General features: G+C 44.9%; 1 protein-coding gene across 1 annotated transcript in view; it reads left to right on the top strand.

Moving 5' to 3' along the window:
• LOC115134033 (polypeptide N-acetylgalactosaminyltransferase 18-like) overlaps positions 1–15,030 on the top strand; it is an 89,554-nt gene extending 74,524 nt beyond the window's left edge. Inside the window, exon 11 of the mRNA XM_029667571.2 lies at positions 13,016–15,030. Within this exon, the coding sequence (XP_029523431.2) occupies positions 13,016–13,165 (150 nt within the window). The 3' untranslated portion in view covers positions 13,166–15,030. The remainder of the gene's footprint in view (positions 1–13,015) is intronic.
• Positions 15,031–19,577: the final 4,547 nt, after the last annotated feature.

The raw sequence follows: 19,577 nt of genomic DNA, 5'->3' as shown, positions 1-19,577 counted from the left end.
ACAAAAGACATTGTGACTTAGTCCTGTATTCACTCTTTGCCTGTTTGTTGTAGGTCGTATCGGGAGTTATTATAAGCACCCGGATTAGCTCCTGGAAAGCGGCCAGCCTTTAGCTCAGTGCGGGTGCTGCCTGTAATCCATGGCTTCTGGTTAGGGTATGTATGTACGGTCACTGTGGGGACGACGTCGTCAATGCACTTCTTAAAGATTCACTATGCAGAAATTGCTCCGCCATTTCTTGGTGGCTAAAATTCTAATAGTTTGCCTAATTTCAGTTTGTGACAAAACAAGCAAGTATAGTGGTTTTTTTTTATTGATCCTTTATTTAATTAGGCAAGTCTGTTTAGAACAAATTCTTATTTCCAATGACGGCCTACCCCAGCCAAACCCTCCCCTAACCCTAGAGAATCTTTGTACCATGTAAACTACTGTGAAATATATTTTCCACAACCAACAATATTGTATTTTTAGTTGTTTAAAGCTTATGTACCAAACCGAAAGTAAAACCAATCTTAAGCACAAAATGCATAGAAATAGCGTACATAGACCAGATCTAGCGCTTCTCAGACTTGCTTTCAATGAGAATGACAGATCTATAACTCACATTTCTCTGTGATTTTTATCTGGTGTCCAATGAAGCCAGTAACTGATGCAGTAAACTCCTCAACATTATCGTATGAACCCCGCAACATATTTAAGTCTGTGCTAGTGAAACAGTCCTGTAGCTTAGCGTCCCCTTGCGGTGGCAATATTTGAGGTGTGTTCTTAAAAACAATCGCAAAAGTAGAAAAGGTCTTAACAGTAACGCAGTTGATAATGGCATGGATGTTTTGCTGTTGGATCCAGCCATGACGCACAGTGCTCATGAATCAAGAGATGTCCCTTTTGTGCCAGAGAATCTCGTATTTAAAAACTAAATATTGGTTTCCCCCCCATTTTGTTTAATTTGATTAAAAAAACTAAGCATAGCCTACCCTCCCCTTAATCAAGGTTTGCTGTTCTGCGAACCTAGTGGTTAGAGCGTCGGGCCATAAGGTTGCTAGATCGAATCTGAGCTGACCAGGTAAAAATCTGAACGAGGCAGTTAACCCACTGTTCCTAGGCCGTCATTGAAAATACGAATTTGTTCTTAACTGACTTGCCTAATTAAATCAACTAAAATACATTTGAACAATATGAGATGGGAGTTCCATGCAATTGTGACATCTAATCAGGCCTGGGCAATTATTTTCCATGGGGTCACATTAGAATATATTTACATTTACATTTAAGTCATTTAGCAGACGCTCTTATCCAGAGCGACTTACAAATTGGTGCGTTCACCTTAAGACATCCAGTGGAACAGCCACTTTACAATAGTGCATCTAAATCTTTTAAGGGGGGGTGAGAAGGATTACTTTATCCTATCCTAGGTATTCCTGAAAGAGGTGGGGTTTCAGGTGTCTCCGGAAGGTGGTGATTGACTCCGCTGTCCTGGCGTCGTGAGGGAGTTTGTTCCACCATTGGGGGGCCAGAGCAGCGAACAGTTTTGACTGGGCTGCGCGGGAACTGTACTTCCTCAGTGGTAGGGAGGCGAGCAGGCCAGAGGTGGATGAACGCAGTGCCCTTGTTTGGGTGTAGGGCCTGATCAGAGCCTGGAGGTACTGAGGTGCCGTTCCCCTCACAGCTCCGTAGGCAAGCACCATGGTCTTGTAGCGGATGCGAGCTTCAACTGGAAGCCAGTGGAGAGAGCGGAGGAGCGGGGTGACGTGAGAGAACTTGGGAAGGTTGAACACCAGACGGGCTGCGGCGTTCTGGATGAGTTGTAGGGGTTTAATGGCACAGGCAGGGAGCCCAGCCAACAGCGAGTTGCAGTAATCCAGACGGGAGATGACAAGTGCCTGGATTAGGACCTGCGCTGCTTCCTGTGTGAGGCAGGGTCGTACTCTGCGGATGTTGTAGAGCATGAACCTACAAGAACGGGCCACCGCCTTGATGTTAGTTGAGAACGACAGGGTGTTGTCCAGGATCACGCCAAGGTTCTTAGCGCTCTGGGAGGAGGACACAATGGAGTTGTCAACCGTGATGGCAAGATCATGGAACGGGCAGTCCTTCCCGGGAGGAAGAGCAGCTCCGTCTTGCCGAGGTTCAGCTTGAGGTGGTGATCCGTCATCCACACTGATATGTCTGCCAGACATGCAGAGATGCGATTCGCCACCTGGTCATCAGAAGGGGGAAAGGAGAAGATTAATTGTGTGTCGTCTGCATAGCAATGATAGGAGAGACCATGTGAGGTTATGACAGAGCCAAGTGACTTGGTGTATAGCGAGAATAGGAGAGGGCCTAGAACAGAGCCCTGGGGACGCCAGTGGTGAGAGCGCGTGGTGAGTAGACAGATTCTCGCCACGCCACCTGGTAGGAGCGACCTGTCAGGTAGGACGCAATCCAAGCGTGGGCCGCGCCGGAGATGCCCAACTCGGAGAGGGTGGAGAGGAGGATCTGATGGTTCACAGTATCGAAGGCAGCCGATAGGTCTAGAAGGATGAGAGCGGAGGAGAGAGAGTTAGCTTTAGCAGTGCGGAGGCCCTCCGTGATACAGAGAAGAGCAGTCTCAGTTGAATGACTAGTCTTGAAACCTGACTGATTTGGATCAAGAAGGTCATTCTGAGAGAGATAGCGGGAGAGCTGGCCAAGGACGGCACGTTCAAGAGTTTTGGAGAGAAAAGAAAGAAGGGATACTGGTCTGTAGTTGTTGACATCGGAGGGATCGAGTGTAGGTTTTTTCAGAAGGGGTGCAACTCTCGCTCTCTTGAAGACAGAAGGGACGTAGCCAGCGGTCAATATATTTTGCCATCGCGGGCCAGAATCATATTACAGGATTATACATCGTATGTATGACTGTGTTGACAGATATATCTACTGTAAATCATGTCTAGATATGCTACTTATTTTACTTTTTTAACATGCACAGAAATAAACCACATCTATGTTCTCCTTTTGGTAGATATTTTCATTATTAAACATGCAATTAATTACACGGAGGAAAAAGTACACTGCATTCAGCACCACGGACAGAACTCTTGTTAACGGGTATGCACAAAAACATGAGAGAGAGTTCAACATTACATTGAAATTACTGTGTGAGGAGTGAAGTCTCTGATGGGCATTGACTAGAGCAGTGAAGTCAGGAATAGTTTCTGACGTCGCTATGTGCAGGTTTGCAGGGAGGTGAGAGTCTGTAAGAGATGATCTGTGCCTTGACTTATCTTTTATCACTGAAAATGTCTGTTCACATACATAGGTAGACCCAAACAGTACAAACATCTTCTGAGCATGACTACTAATCTTTGGAAAGATTTGTTCATCGAGAGATGCATAGAACCTCATCAGTGACATTGTTTAGAATAGTTCTCCAATCACTGCATCAGACTGAAGATCGATAAGCTCAAGATGCAGGTCAATGGGAGCATTATCCATTTTGAAGGTGAAAGGAGAGGAAACCAACAGCATGTCATTTTCCAACGCTTTGAAATCCTCAAAACGACGAGAACTCACCGTTCAAAGCACGCAGTAGCGATGTATACTTCTCCCGCTTGTCATCTGATAGGGAACAGACTAGTAGTGTTGGACGGTGGGTGAGATTGTTGGCTTCTACTTAGCATTGAGGGCTTTGACAAGGCTATACATCTGATGTGCAAAAAATGTCCTTCCCTTGTAGTTTGAAATACAGTTCATTCATGAGGGCCATGATGTCCATGGTGAAGGCAAAATCAGATTTTGCTCTTATTAAAGTTTACCACTTTAGTGACTGTATCCACAACATGGCTCATTTTCAGAACGCATTTACAGAGCACCTCCTGATGAATAATGCAATACAGGAAAATAATTTTCTGATCTGGGTTCAGCTCAGCTACTTGATCTTGTATCCTTCTAAAAAGGCCTTTGTCTTTTCCTGTCAAGTTTAAGCACCTATCAGTGGTCACACTATATAACTTTTCAAAACTCAGTCCCAGCTTTGCCACACACTTATTAATCTCCAATAAATATTTCCCTGTGGTTGTGCTCGTCATTGACTGCACTGAAGCAAGCTCCTCTGTAATTTCAAAGTTATTGCTGCAGAGTCAATTAAACATTATTTAATGAATTCGCCCTCCGCGAATGGCTTGCTATGTTTAGCAATTTTGTGGGATAATACATGGCTAGCTCTTGCAATTTCATTGTTTGCTGAATGCAATTGTTACGGTTTTCTTTTATCTCCTCCTCTGAAGAGGAAGTGTAGTAAGGATCGGACCAAAATGCAGCATGGTAATTTTGATACATGTTTAATAACGAATAAACACGAACAATACAAAACAAGAAACGTAACGCGAAAAACCGAAACAGACCATTTTTTTTGGGGGAAAAAATAATTTATTACATTCAATACCATTAATTCTTTACAACTCATAATTTTCATTCATACTCCAATAATGGTATTTTAATTTAACTAAACAAAAACCCCAAACAAAACCTCAGGGGAGCATCTTCCCTCCCTGTCATCCTACAAAATACCTTTCCCTATCTCCCCGTCCCTAATCTATCCCCTTACAAATCTAAATGACACCCAGCCCTAAACCCCCCTTCCACCTCTCCCGGGCAGCATGCTGCCCCCACTTCCTCTCCTCCCTCTTCATCCTCCCCCTCAAATCTCTTTCCACCCTCCTCACTATCCCTTCCACCCCCCAATCTCTCCCTGTCTTCACCATGTTCTGCCTGGCTTCCCACAGCCCCCGTTTAAAGAGACTCATGATCCAAGATGGCGTAGCAGTAAGTCGTCCTGTCGTGTCGTGTCCCCTGTATATATCTTTTTCGGTTTTTTACATATTTTTCTTCGCATATCTCTTTAAAAACTTTTTGCTAAACCTAAGCTTCCAAATACTCTCCTGCAACCCGCCTCACCCAATGTAGCTATTTTTCCTAAAGTATTTATATTTACTTCGGAACCGGAACCCCTCAACTGAAGCTAGCCAGCTAGCCATGCTAGCGGTCTTCAGCTAACCGGTCATCAGCTAACCTTCAGCCCGGAAAGCTCTCGCCAGTTCGAACAACGCGACTCTAACCAGAGCATAACGGACCTATTTATTTTTCATCCCCGGATTCCCACCGCAAATGGAACATTTTTCAGCTGGATCTTCACAACTAGCTATCTAGCTATCTACGAACTGTTAGCTTGCTAGCACAGGCCTGCTTGCTAGCACAGGCCTGCTAACCGTCTGCATCGCCGCGTCCCAAACACCCATATTTACTTTCTATCTCTTTTTGATTTTTAATTTGTTTATACCTTCCGGAAACCTGCCTCACCCAATGTGATACGGAATCGCTATTATTTTTATTTTTTAGAACACACTCAAGAACCTCCAGAAGCTAACCAGCTAACTAACTAGCTACAAGCTATTTAGTCATTGTTAGTTTTTTTTTTTACCTGGATAACACTCGCCAGTCCAGCTTCCCTGCCCCATCCACCGCTGCCCCCTGGACACTGATCTCTTGGCCACATAGCTGATGCACGCTGGACTGTCCATTAATCACGGTACTCCATTCTGCTTGTTTATGTTTTATCTGTCGGCCCCGTTGCCTAGTCAACGCCATTTTACCTGCTGTTGTTGTGCTAGCTGATTAGCTGTTGTTGTCTCACCTACTGTTTTAGCTAGCTCTCCCAATTCAACACCTGTGATTACTGTATGCCTCGCTGTATGTCTCTCTCAAATGTCAATATGCCTTGTATACTGTTGTTCAGGTTAGTTGTTGTTTTAGTTCAGAATGGACCCCCTAGTTCCACTCTTCATACCCCTGATAACTCCTTTGTCCCACCTCTCACCCATTACAACCAGCATGTCCAGAGATACAACCTCTCTCATCATCACCCGGGGCCTGGGCTTACCTCCGCTGTACCCGCACCCCATCATACCCCTGTCTGCGCATTATGCCCTGAATATATTCTACCATGCCCAGAAACCTGCTCCTCTTATTCTCTGTCCCCAACGCTCTAGGCGACCAGTTTTGATAGCCTTTAGCCGCACCCTCATACTACTCCTTCTCTGTTCCGCGGGTGATGTGGAGGTAAACCCAGGCCCTGCATGTCCCCAGGCACCCTCATTTGTTGACTTCTGTGATCGAAAAAGCCTTGGTTTCATGCATGTCAACATCAGAAGCCTCCTCCCTAAGTTTGTTTTACTCACTGCTTTAGCACACTCTGCTAACCCTGATGTCCTTGCTGTGTCTGAATCCTGGCTCAGGAAGGCCACCAAAAATTCTGAGATTTCCATACCCAACTATAACATCTTCCGTCAAGATAGAACTGCCAAAGGGGGAGGAGTTGCAGTCTACTGCAGAGATAGCCTGCAAAGTAATGTCATACTTTCCAGGTCCATACCCAAACAGTTCGAACTACTAATTTTGAAAATTACTCTCTCCAGAAATAAGTCTCTCACTGTTGCCGCCTGCTACTGACACCCCTCAGCTCCCAGCTGTGCCCTGGACACCATTTGTGAATTGATCGCCCCCCATCTAGCTTCAGAGTTTGTTCTGTTAGGTGACCTAAACTGGGATATGCTTAACACCCCGGCAGTCCTACAATCTAAGCTAGATGCCCTCAATCTCACACAAATCATCAAGGAACCCACCAGGTACAACCCTAACTCTGTAAATAAGGGCACCCTCATAGACGTCATCCTGACCAACTGGCCCTCCAAATACACCTCCGCTGTCTTCAACCAGGAACTCAGCGATCACTGCCTCATTGCCTGTATCCGCTACGGAGCCGCAGTCAAACGACCACCCCTCATCACTGTCAAACGCTCCCTAAAACACTTCTGTGAGCAGGCCTTCCTAATCGACCTGGCCCGGGTATCCTGGAAGGACATTGACCTCATCCCGTCAGTTGAGGATGCCTGGTCATTCTTTAAAAGTAACTTCCTCTCCATTTTAGATAAGCATGCTCCGTTCAAAAAATGCAGAACCAAGAACAGATACAGCCCTTGGTTCACTCCAGACCTGACTGCCATCAACCAGCACAAAAACATCCTGTGGCGGACTGCAATAGCATCGAATAGTCCCCGTGATATGCAACTGTTCAGGGAAGTCAGGAACCAATACACGCAGTCAGTCAGGAAAGCTAAGGCCAGCTTCTTCAGGCAGAAGTTTGCATCCTGTAGCTCCAACTCCAAAAAGTTCTGGGACACTGTGAAGTCCATGGAGAACAAGAGCACCTCCTCCCAGCTGCCCACTGCACTGAGGTTAGGTAACACGGTCACCACCGATAAATCCATGATTATCGAAAACTTCAATAAGCATTTCTCAACGGCTGGCCATGCCTTCCGCCTGGCTTCTCCAACCTCGGCCAACAGCTCCGCCCCCCGCAGCTCCTCGCCCAAGCCTCTCCAGGTTCTCCTTTACCCAAATCCAGATAGCAGATGTTCTGAAAGAGCTCCAAAACCTGGACCCGTACAAATCAGCTGGGCTTGACAATCTGGACCCTCTATTTCTGAAACTATCCGCCGCCATTGTCGCAACCCCTATTACCAGCCTGTTCAACCTCTCTTTCATATCGTCTGAGATCCCCAAGGATTGAAAGCTGCCGCAGTCATCCCCTCTTCAAAGGGGGAGACACCCTGGACCCAAACTGTTACAGACCTATATCCATCCTGCCCTGCCTATCTAAGGTCTTCGAAAGCCAAGTCAACAAACAGGTCACTGATCATCTCGAATCCCACCGTACCTTCTCCGCTGTGCAATCTGGTTTCCGAGCCGGTCACGGGTGCACCTCAGCCACGCTCAAGGTACTAAACGATATCATAACCGCCATCGATAAAAGACAGTACTGTGCAGCCGTCTTCATCGACCTTGCCAAGGCCTTCGACTCTGTCAATCACCATATTCTTATCGGCAGACTCAGTAGCCTCGGTTTTTCGGATAACTGCCTTGCCTGGTTCACCAATTACTTTGCAGACAGTGTTCAGTGTGTCAAATCGGAGGGCATGCTGTCCGGTCCTCTGGCAGTCTCTATGGGGGTGCCACAGAGTTCAATTCTCGGGCCGACTCTTTTCTCTGTATATATCAATGATGTCGCTCTTGCTGCGGGCGATTCCCTGATCCACCTCTACGCAGACGACACCATTCTATATACTTTCGGCCCGTCATTGGACACTGTGCTATCTAACCTCCAAACGAGCTTCAATGCCATACAACACTCCTTCCGTGGCCTCCAACTGCTCTTAAACGCTAGTAAAACCAAATGCATGCTTTTCAACCGATCGCTGCCTGCACCCGCATGCCCGACTAGCATCACCACCCTGGATGGTTCCGACCTTGAATATGTGGACATCTATAAGTACCTAGGTGTCTGGCTAGACTGCAAACTCACCTTCCAGACTCATATCAAACATCTCCAATCGAAAATCAAATCAAGAGTCGGCTTTCTATTCCGCAACAAAGCCTCCTTCACTCACGCCGCCAAGCTTACCCTAGTAAAACTGACTATCCTACCGATCCTCGACTTGGCGATGTCATCTACAAAATGGCTTCCAACACTCTACTCAGCAAACTGGATGCAGTCTATCACAGTGCCATCCGTTTTGTCACTAAAGCACCTTATACCACCCACCACTGCGACTTGTATGCTCTAGTCGGCTGGCCCTCGCTACATATTCGTCGCCAGACCCACTGGCTCCAGGTCATTTACAAGTCCATGCTAGGTAAAGCTCCGCCTTATCTCAGTTCACTGGTCACGATGGCAACACCCATCCGTAGCACGCGCTCCAGCAGGTGTATCTCATTGATCATCCCTAAAGCCAACACCTCATTTGGCCGCCTTTCGTTCCAGTACTCTGCTGCCTGTGACTGGAACGAATTGCAAAAATCGCTGAAGTTGGAGACTTTTATCTCCCTCACCAACTTCAAACATCAGCTATCTGAGCAGCTAACCGATCGCTGCAGCTGTACATAGTCTATTGGTAAATAGCCCACCCATTTTCACCTACCTCATCCCCATACTGTTTTACTTATTTACTTTTCTGCTCTTTTGCACACCAATATCTCTACCTGTACATGACCATCTGATCATTTATCACTCCAGTGTTAATCTGCAAAATTGTAATTATTCGCCTACCTCATGCCTTTTGCACACATTGTATATAGACTCCCCCTTTTTCTTTTTTTTCTCTACTGTGTTATTGACTTGTTAATTGTTTACTCCATGTGTAACTCTGTGTTGTTGTCTGTTCACACTGCTATGCTTTATCTTGGCCAGGTCGCAGTTGCAAATGAGAACTTGTTCTCAACTAGCCTACCTGGTTAAATAAAGGTGAAAAAAAAAAAAAAAGAGAAGCCAGAACAGAAACATGTCCCTATCCGTCCTTCTCGCTCTCCCTACACCTCTCTCTAACCTGGCCCACGTCAATACAAAATCCCCTCTTACCAAACCTAACAACACCCGTGCCCTAGCCCATACTACTCCGGCAAAGGCACAGTCCCAAAAGACATGGCGCAGTCTCCTCCCTGCCACAAGAGGATCTTGGACAGGTGGGGGATTGCGCCAAACTATGCCGGTACATGATGGAACGTACCGGCAAGCACTTGTGGAGGCTCAACCAATTCAGGTCCTTGAGCCTGTTGTCCAGGCCCCGCGCCTGCACTCCCTCCCAGACCACTGCCGAGATGCCCACTACAGGCGCCGGACTCCCTGCCTGTCTGACCTCCTCGTACAGGTGCCTGTGATCTAAACCTACTCGGGCAACTTCAACCTCAGGGTGCGCACGCAGCCACTTGGCCGCATGGCTAAAGTGCCACGGCAGCTGTTCCGCCCGAGGACCTGTGTTAGACCACACCATTACGCTTCTCGCCTGATACGAGAAGAACACCCGCAGGAGGTAACCGGACGGGTGTCTCACTGGATGAGCAAGCTCCGTTAACAAGAAAGAAACAAAAATTGCGTCCAGCTTGAGGGGGAGATGTGGTACCCCCCTACCTCCCTCCCCGATGGGACAGAGCATGCGTGCCCTGGCGACCCACACCCGCAGTTCAATAACACGCTCAAACAAATGCTGCGGAAGGTCATCAAGCAGGACGGGAAGAACTGGGCCCAGCTACTTCCCCACCTAATGTTCTCGGTCTGAGAAGTGCCCCAGTCATCCACCGGGTTTTCCCCTTTCAAACTCCTCTATGGGAGGAGGCCACGTGCCTACTAGACCTTGTCAAGGAGGTGTGGGAAGCCCAGCCCGACCCCCTTATGCAACATGGAAGAACACGTGGAGACGATGAGGTTGCGGACAGCCATATGACCAGTGGTAAGGGAACACATGGAGAAGGCCCGACACGCCCAGGTCTACAATCAGGGAACCCCGAGATTTCCAGGTGAGAGACAAGGTGTTGGTCTTAATCCCCACGGCAGAAAGTAAGTTCCTGGCAACATGGTACAGGCTGTACGAGGTGATAGAGAAGCTGGGACCGGTCAATTACCGCGTACGACAGCTGGGGGGAGAAGGAAACCCCAACAGATTTACCAGACGCCAACGGTACCAGTGGTGGTCCTGAGCAGTGATGACCTCGCCCCGGCCCAGAAGCAAGTGCTCCGGGAGCTTGTCGATCAGAACATGGCGGTGTTCTCAGAAAAAACGGGCTGCACAACCCTCATTGAACACCACGTCTGCACCCGACCCGGGGAAACTGTACAAAAGAGGCCATATTGGATCCCTGAGGCCCGAGGGAAAGCCATGAAGCAGGAAGTGGAGGCTATGCTGAGGATGGGTGTCATCGAAGTGTCCCACAGCACATGGTGCAGCCCAAACGTGTTGGTGCCCAAACCGGACCGTAGCGCTTCTGTAATGATTTCTGGGGTGTGAATGACATCAGCTTTTTTGACGCCTACCCCAATTCGAGGGTGGACGAGCTCATCGACCGATTGGGAAAGGCCCAGTACATCAGCACCCTCGACCTGACCAGGATATTGGCAGGTACCGTTGGCAGCCTCCTCCCAGGAGAAGACTGTGTTTTCGATGGCTTATATCAGAATCGGGTCCTCCCATTGTCTCCACGGAGCCCCACCCACGTTCTAGTGCCTGATGGACCGAGTCCTCCGACCCCACCAACAGAATGCAGCGGCCCATTTTTGGATGGTGACATCATCCACAGCCAACATTGGGAAGAGCACATGACGTGCCTCCAGGCGATGCTGGACGCCCTCAGGCAAGCTGGGTTGACAGCGATCCCCAAGAAATGCAAGCTAGGGTTCAAGGAGGTGGAGTACCTAGTGTATTTGATCAGACAGGGGAACGTCAAGCCCCAGGAGAGGAAGGTCCACGCAGTACCTGACTGGCCCGTTCCACACACCAAGACACAGGTCAAGTCCTTCCTGGGACTGGCAGGATACTACAGCTGGTTTATTCCCAACTTTGGGGCTATAGCCTCCCCCTTACTGATCTAACCAGGGCCCGCCTCCCGAAAACAGGGAAATGGACGGGCGAGACCGAAACAGCGTTCAGACGCCTGAAGGAAGCACTGTGCTCTCATCTGATTCTTGTAACGCCAGATTTCCAGGTACCGATGTTGGTCCAGATGGACGCATGGGACTAGGGGCCGTCCTATCCCAGGACACGATGGGGAGGAGCACCCCATCATGTACATAAGCAGAAAGCTGATACCTAGAGAAAAAAAGTGCTCTATTGTCGAGAAAGAGTGCCTAGCGGTGAAGTGGACGCTAGTCACTCAAGTATGATCTGTTGGGTACCCACTTCACCCTGGTCACAGACCATGCTCTCCTGGTCTGGATGGCCAGGGGAAAGGACACAAACGATTGGGTCACCAGGTGTTTCTTGCTTTTCTTTTTCTGTTGTGCACAGGTCAGGGGCGAAGCATGGGAACGTGGATGCCCTATCGAGAAGGGAGACATACGTCGCACTGACAACAGCGCTAAGGAGGGAGGGGGTTTGTGGCAAACAGCAAGTTAGCCACCAGGGGGAGACCTGTCGAGGCCTGGTGACCGACAGTCTACATCATGCCGCGATGTCTCCCTCTGGACATGCCAGGTCTTGACAGGCTCTCTGGCTAGGACTAATTCGGGCTGATTGTGGTCCTATAAAGCTGCCAGAAGGGCAGCACACGGGGTTGGGGACTGGGGGGTAGAGAGATGACTCCCGTATAGTTGTGCTCAGTTCCAGAAATAACGGAGGGAGCTCGGTTTTGTTACCCACAGGATACAGCAAGACTCCAGAAGACTGTATCCCGGAAGAAGTCTCCTGGAGGAGACCCATTCTTTTCTCTTTGTTTGTGATTTAATAAACACCCTTCCAACCGAGCTAATACAATTGTCTGATCTGTGTAAACATCTTGACCAAATCCCCTGGTCTGCCACAGCACACATAGATCCCATACCGGGAAGAAATTAAATCTACTTTCACCCCTGGGTGTGGCTAACGTTAGCCAGTTTTAATAACTACAAAGTAATTCATAATCTAGTTCAAATAAATGTATAAGTTACTAAGTCTTTGACCAAAGCGTGTTGTTACTTTGGAGAGTTAACTCATTCTTCCTACCCTTTTTAAATTGTGCAGTATTTAGCAATCATGTCAGCATTTGTGACGTGTATGTCTGTGTGGGTCTGTATGGGTGTGTGCGTGAGTGCTAAGGTGTGGCAAATCAATGTAACAATGTATTTGAGAGACAAGTGCTCAATATGCAAATGTATTTGTTTTCAATAAACATTGGAGACTAATTGTAGTTTACATGTTAAGTCCAAGGCCCTCCCTGTCTGTTTTGCCCCGTAGTTGCGCACTAGTCAGTTTTGTTGCTAAACAACCAACCTGTCTATAGATTGACATTATTAAAAGATCCATCATCTGCATTCATTTTACTAATATGTGATTACAGATGTACAACTAACTATCCTATGGATTTTAAATGGCCCATTAGGGTGGAAGTCGGAGCTCCCTGATGGACACAATGCATTTCAGCACAGTGAAATGACTGCATGATTCAACGTTGTAATATGCTTTGTGTCCTATAGGGAGGTTCTATAGAGAACAGGAAGTCCAAGCAATGTCTGGAGCTTGTCGCGAGCAGTGAAATGGAGTTTGGCTACCAGCTGGCCATACAGAAGTGTTCTGGTCAGAAATGGACAATCACCAACCTACTGTCAACCTACACTCGCCAATGAGGGGATCCTGAGTCCTGCAGGGGAAAGAGTTGCCCATGGTGAACACTGGACCTGTGACTGACAGACATATAAGCTTTGCTTCTTAAAACTATATATTTATTGAGGAAGGCAAAAATTGAATTATAAGTATGCAATCTCTTAGACTCAGACATAATGTGATCAATATTAAACAATTCCTGGATTCATAGTGTATGTGGGATTTAAGTGTCAGATTGTCTTTTGTTATGCTGAATTTAGGCTGGCATTGGCTCTAATATACATCATGTAATTTCTGCTACTGTGTAGCATGTGTTTGAAAAACCTTTCTTATTCTGGTTTCTTTTGTGTCTCAGGTTTGTTTGTAGACAGATTTTATTATAAGATCAAGTGGTCGGGTTCGAGGAACTGTCGCGAATATACACACTTTTTTATAAGTGTATATGCTGGATATTTATAAAAACCTTCAGTAAAAATGCTGATTAGAAAAAAATATATTCTGTGGCTGATTTATCCATCCTGAGTAATTCCTTATGCTCTTGTGAAAGTCAATCAAGATGGTCCATCTCAGTTTTGTTTTTGTGAAGACACCTTAATAGTCTATTTGATACAATAATTATTTTTCACAATGCATAAAAATGTAGGCTTTTGCAAAGAATGCAATCATTATTTTCCCCATATCCTGAGAAATACAGGACTTGTTGACGGCAGCGGCTGGGTAATAATGGAGCATGAGTGAAACGTCCAGTGATAATATCCTCTGTATGATGAAACAAATATGTTATCACTGTTATTACCAATATAAGGACACTGATTTCATTTACTTAATGTCCTGTATATTTCAAGTGGGAAATGAATGCTTTCATGTTGGTTTTCATATGTTGCTAATTAAAAGTACTTTGTAGAACTAACTCCTGTTTCACTACACTGCTTGCGTGTCCTACAGAGAAATATATTCTTAAATTATGACTTGGTTCCTGAAGAGGAGTGCAGGAGAGATGTTTTCATCGATTTAACATGTCAGTCCTCATTAGCTTCTAGAAATTGAGTTAAAAGTCATGAAAGATGCACGTGATGGCACTCAAAACGCATCACTCCGTTCATGTTCATGCTTGTATCTGTCACAGGCAATTTACACTAATTGTTGAAGCAGTGGAGGAAGCACAGCATCCACATACACCACCGGAATGTCTATGCTATTCTATGGGACAGCACAGCCCTTTACACTCATACTTGTATACAGGTTGAAAATGGCAGATTTAGGAACTGATAAACGCCTTAATTGGAACACACTGGCTGACAAGTAGCATGCTATACATGAAGTCCGAGCTCTGGCTCTGCGCTTCAGAGCACTGTATGGGTTTGACTGACAGCCGTTCTGAACTTGAGCTAATGGGGCAACTTTTGCACGTTTTTTGTTTGAGTGTGGGAAATGGTGTAAAATAAGAGGACTTTATGTATTTTGAAAAATCCCTGGGAACACACTGGTTAAATCAAAGTTTCAATAAAATTACATTGAACCAATGTTGAATTGATGTCTGCCGAGTGGGATGAGACATTGAGGATTATAATAAATACCGCTTTGATGTCATCCAAACACCCGTGATCCCAAATGTGCACTTCACATTTCCATAGCATAAAACTCATGTCATATACTGTGTTTATGATCAGTATATTTGATTTACAGTTACAAGATGACAAGGTGTCACCCTGCGTTGTTCTGAACAGAATGAGTCTTGTCTATTGTAAGGAAAATTTGCCGTGGCACACGCACCTGAATGTTTCAAGTTTTAATGTCATATGCACAAGTACAGTGAAATGCACTCATGATACCTTTCTATGCGCACCAAAATTATGATCGGTTTTGCTGAATTGCATTGTGAAAGCCTAACACTAATATTGTATTTTATAACTTAACTAGTCATGTTTGCAATAAAACAATCTTTCAAATGATGCCCTCCTGACCCCGAATGGATTTATAATGGACCGTTTTTGGATTGCATAAACAGTAATTGTGTGATGGGGTGGATGCAGGGTTGTTTTTCCAACCATAACAATAAGTGTGCTTGCTCTAGTTCCTCAATGGCACAGCCATGAAAGCTACAAAAAAGCACCTTATAGTTGACTCTTCTTTGAGTCATAAAAGTGCATTGAAATTAGTTAGGAACTGTGCACACTTTGGAGAGGTGTATGCCTGGCCATTTGGAGACACCAGTTAGTCATCTCACACAAATCCTTGCAATTTATGTTGGTCTTATGTTGCACCTACCCCACATTATCCAGAAATATTCTTAAGTTAGTGAATGTATCCAGAGTATTTTCAGATTTCATTATCAACAAATGTTGTGAAAAGTACAGTAAATGTAAAATGCACATAAAATCAACAGTGTAATGTTTGGATTCAGTCTTGTCAGGTGAACTGTTGTGGCCTCACCCTTTGGTCTAATAATTTTTCCATTATCTAACTATTTATTTTCTATTGCTGGCATGGTTATGCATATGCTTTTCATATTTCTTCTGTAAGAAACATTTCAATTTTTCTTATCCATATATAGGCCATTTTCCATGAGTGTAAAGGGTTAATGGAATGTAAACATCCAAAAAGTAATATTTTATTTCAGTCTTGTCAAACCAATCACGTCACTCATAGAGATGCACTAACAACATGGAGCATTTTTTGAATTTCAGTTATTGCTGAAGTAATGATGATGTGTTTGAATTGCCCTGGCAAAATAAGCAGCTGTCACAGAAGATGGAGCTGAGTAACATCATTTTTGAGGGTGTAAATGGTGGGAGGACACATTGGAAAGTGACAGCTCATTACTACTTGAAGCTCCAAAAGCTGGCACAAGTTGAATGTTTGGAATGGGAGAGAAGTTTTTTTTTCAGTTTAGAAATGTATCTCCAACTATCACAACTAGTAGTATTGAGTATAAGACTTTCGACAATTGAACAACTATCACTGTACTCACAAGACCCCTTATCCTTGACAGTAACTATTGAATCGCAATCCTTACTCCTTAGTCTGAACATCACTGGTGATCTGACTGTTACACAGCTCAGACCCTTTGAGCATGGCCCATTTTACAGTGTTACTGTACCGTGGTAATTGATGAACAAAAACTATTTATTTACTTGTGACGATTAAAAGACTTAAAGGGAACAAGAGTCCTTGACTATGAAAACCTCACATGATGTAGTCTATCAGATTATTTCACTTCACACACCCTGCACTGGGTCCCGAGCAGAAACCATTTTGGGTTCTACATGTTCCTGTTACTATGACTGCAACATTTAAGATTTTATAAGCTTGGAAACCACACTCCATCTCCTTGGTCCCTTTTAAGATGGGTTGCACATCACTACACTGACTGAGCCACTGCAAACCATCCATAAAACATGTTCTTTGAAACTACAGTAACTCTTGTATTTCAGTGATCCAGGTAAGCCTCTGAATGAAGTTAACAGAGAGGAGAGGAGCTGAGGACAGATTGAATTAGTACAATTCACTTGACCCCTGAAATAAAGGAATTCATTAATGTATATAAATACATCTATTTCCCACTGCTAAATAATTAATTGCACAAACATTATTCTCCCCATATCGACCCCAACTATAATTCCTCTCACTGACTCACTTTACCCCACTGACTTTAGAGCTGTGGCTGAGGACCTGTCAGCAACAAGAATGTAGGGTGAAAAGGAACCCCTCCCTCCTTGCTGACCCTGGAGAGAGGTGGAAATGATATGCCTTTTAAGTCATGTAAGAGGATTTCAGGACATTAAAGCCATAATGCATAAAAACATATTCGGAGGAGAGATCTGAGGGCAGACTAATCTAGCTGCTCTGGGTTGGTGCCTCAGTAGGCTATAGTCCACTTTACCAGCTGAGGACGTAACCCTGTACTCCTGACCTTTATTCTCTGCATCACTCAAGGTCCGTAGACTGAGACTTCAGCACATGGGTCACAATGTTACCAGTTACCACACAGCCAGATGATAATTAAATGGCAGATCCTTCAGTACAATACAGGCAACCAAAGTCAAATATAACTTTTCACGATCAGTTTTTTATGGACTGAAGCCTCTAAATGGCTGATCCAGTGGCGACCCATCATTCAGGGCAGGTGTTTTGAACCCCACGTTTTTAGCAACAACAAAAAAATCAAAAACCAAATGTTTTAGTTGCCTGTTTTGCACAGGACATTTTGGGGATATAACAACGGAATTTATCGAACAAAAGGACCATTTGTGATGTTTATGGGACATTTTGGAGTGCCAACAGAAGAAGATCTTCAAAGGTAAGGCATGATTTCTATAGTTATTTCTGAGTTTTGTGTCACACTTGGCAGGTTGAAATATGATTGTCATGTGTTTGTATGATGGGGTGCTGTCCTCAGATAATCGCATGGTTTGCTTCGCTGTAAGGCCTTTTTGAAATCTGACATGGTGGCTGGATTAAGAAGAAGTTAAGCTTTAATTTGGTGTATTGCACTTGTGATTTTATGAAAGTTAAATATTTCTAATAATTTAATTTGAATTTCGCGTTCTGCAATTTCACCAGATGTTGTCACCGGATGTTGTCATTTTAAGCATGGAAAAGAGACCCGTAAAACCTGTTAGGTTCCAGAATGTCTAGCCGTAACAAGTTTTAAGGGTCTCTTTTCCAAGCTTAAAATGATAAACATTCAACATTGGCCATGCTGTCAATCTAGCTAGATTTGTGCCCTGCTCAAAACAACTGTTGAGTCAGAACTGGGAAATCTGACTTCAGAGAGTTCAAGACAACCGGGAACTCGGGGGGAAAAAACAAGTTCCAACTAAGTCGAGAACTCAGGCCTCTTTCTAGAGCTACGACCTGAATATCACTGTCATCATTATTCGACCTTGTTTTTTTATGAGTTCCCAGTTGTCTTGAAAGCACCATAAATCCAGAGAATGGCAGACTTTGATGACAAAGTTGGATGACAAAATCTTCCCACGAAGGACTGCCGCACCACCTTCCTTTTCAAATGAGCACAGAAAACAAGGTGAGTCCAAAAATGTTTTGTACGATGCTGCATAAATGATGTAATATGCCGGGGAGATATGTATTCTGTAGCTAAGAAAGTAATACTAAGTGTATTTTGTGTAGTAAGCTGTTTTCCCCTCTTAAATTCAGCAACTGTTCTGACTTCGTGGTGCGCATGTAGTCTATAACCTGTTTTAGAGAAATGTAATCATTTTTGACTTGGTGTACACTCTAAGAAAGGGAAGATACCTAGTCAGTTGTACAACTGAATGACTTCAACTGAAATGTGTCTTCTGCATATTTGGCGCCCGAAGAACAGTGGGTTAACTGCCTAGAATGAACTGTTCCTCTGCCAGACAAGGCTCCGTTGATAGCCAGGTGTAGCAGTGGTAAGGTGTTAGGACTGCTGTTGGAACTCTGCTGTTGGGACAGCTTTATGTAGGCCCTAACAGTTTGTGGGCACCGTTTATCACCGTTATTGTGCAATTAATGTATTGTTTAGTGTTGTGTTGTATTATGTAGTGGCTTTGCTGACATGCACCCCCCCCCCCCCCCAAAAAAAAATGTGTTTGCCCCACCAAGATTTACATACTAAAATCACCACTGGGCTGATCAAAGACAAGAAAGGTCAAACAAGTGTCTATAACCATAGCATCTCCTCCCATTAACACTGCTGCATTACAGCTCATCCAATTAACACTCAAAATGAATAAACACAACACAGTCACTGCTAAATACAGCCCAGTGATTTACATGGGCAATGAAGCACTTGGGGACCTTGAAGGAACAGTAATGATGCAGAATGTGGGCCATCTCACGCCTTGCTGCGTTTCGACTGCTGACTAGCCATGAGATTTAATTTCAGGGTAAGCTTTGTTACTTCTGGGCATGGTCGTATATCAGGGGTATTAAGGCACTGCTGCAGTTCTCGTTTTAATGTCTCATTGATGGGGAAGCTCAGGTGTTGGGGAGAGAAGAGGCCCATAGGGAGCTGATTATTAGACACAGAGTGTGCTGGGTTGGCAATACTTAAATAATGTGGAATTGGAAATGAAAACCCTGCTTGCAGAGAAAGACTCCTGTTTTAATCATCTCAACCCTATGCAAGGAATCACAATTGTGGCAACATTGTACCTAGGAACTAAATCTGTCTGAGAGTTGATGAGTTTGTTCTGGAGCGTTTCAAACAATAATGAGACTGTAATGCTGTCTAAATGAGAGCCCCTACATTTAATTCAATGCTAAGAAAGTGAAACTCTTAATCCCATTTACTCTTGGTCATGCTCAGGAGCTGTGAAAGGTCATAAAGAGCTAATCTTTGATTTTTTAAATTATCACAATGACGATATCGCTTTGGAAGTGTCTCATTCTGTTTTTGTATGTAAAACAATTTGCTAAACACTACCGGTAAAAAGTTTTAGAACA

The sequence above is a fragment of the Oncorhynchus nerka genome, linkage group LG9a (genome assembly GCF_034236695.1).
Source record: "Oncorhynchus nerka isolate Pitt River linkage group LG9a, Oner_Uvic_2.0, whole genome shotgun sequence".
NCBI lineage: Eukaryota > Metazoa > Chordata > Actinopteri > Salmoniformes > Salmonidae > Oncorhynchus > Oncorhynchus nerka.
This window is presented reverse-complemented; position numbering and strand designations above follow the sequence as displayed.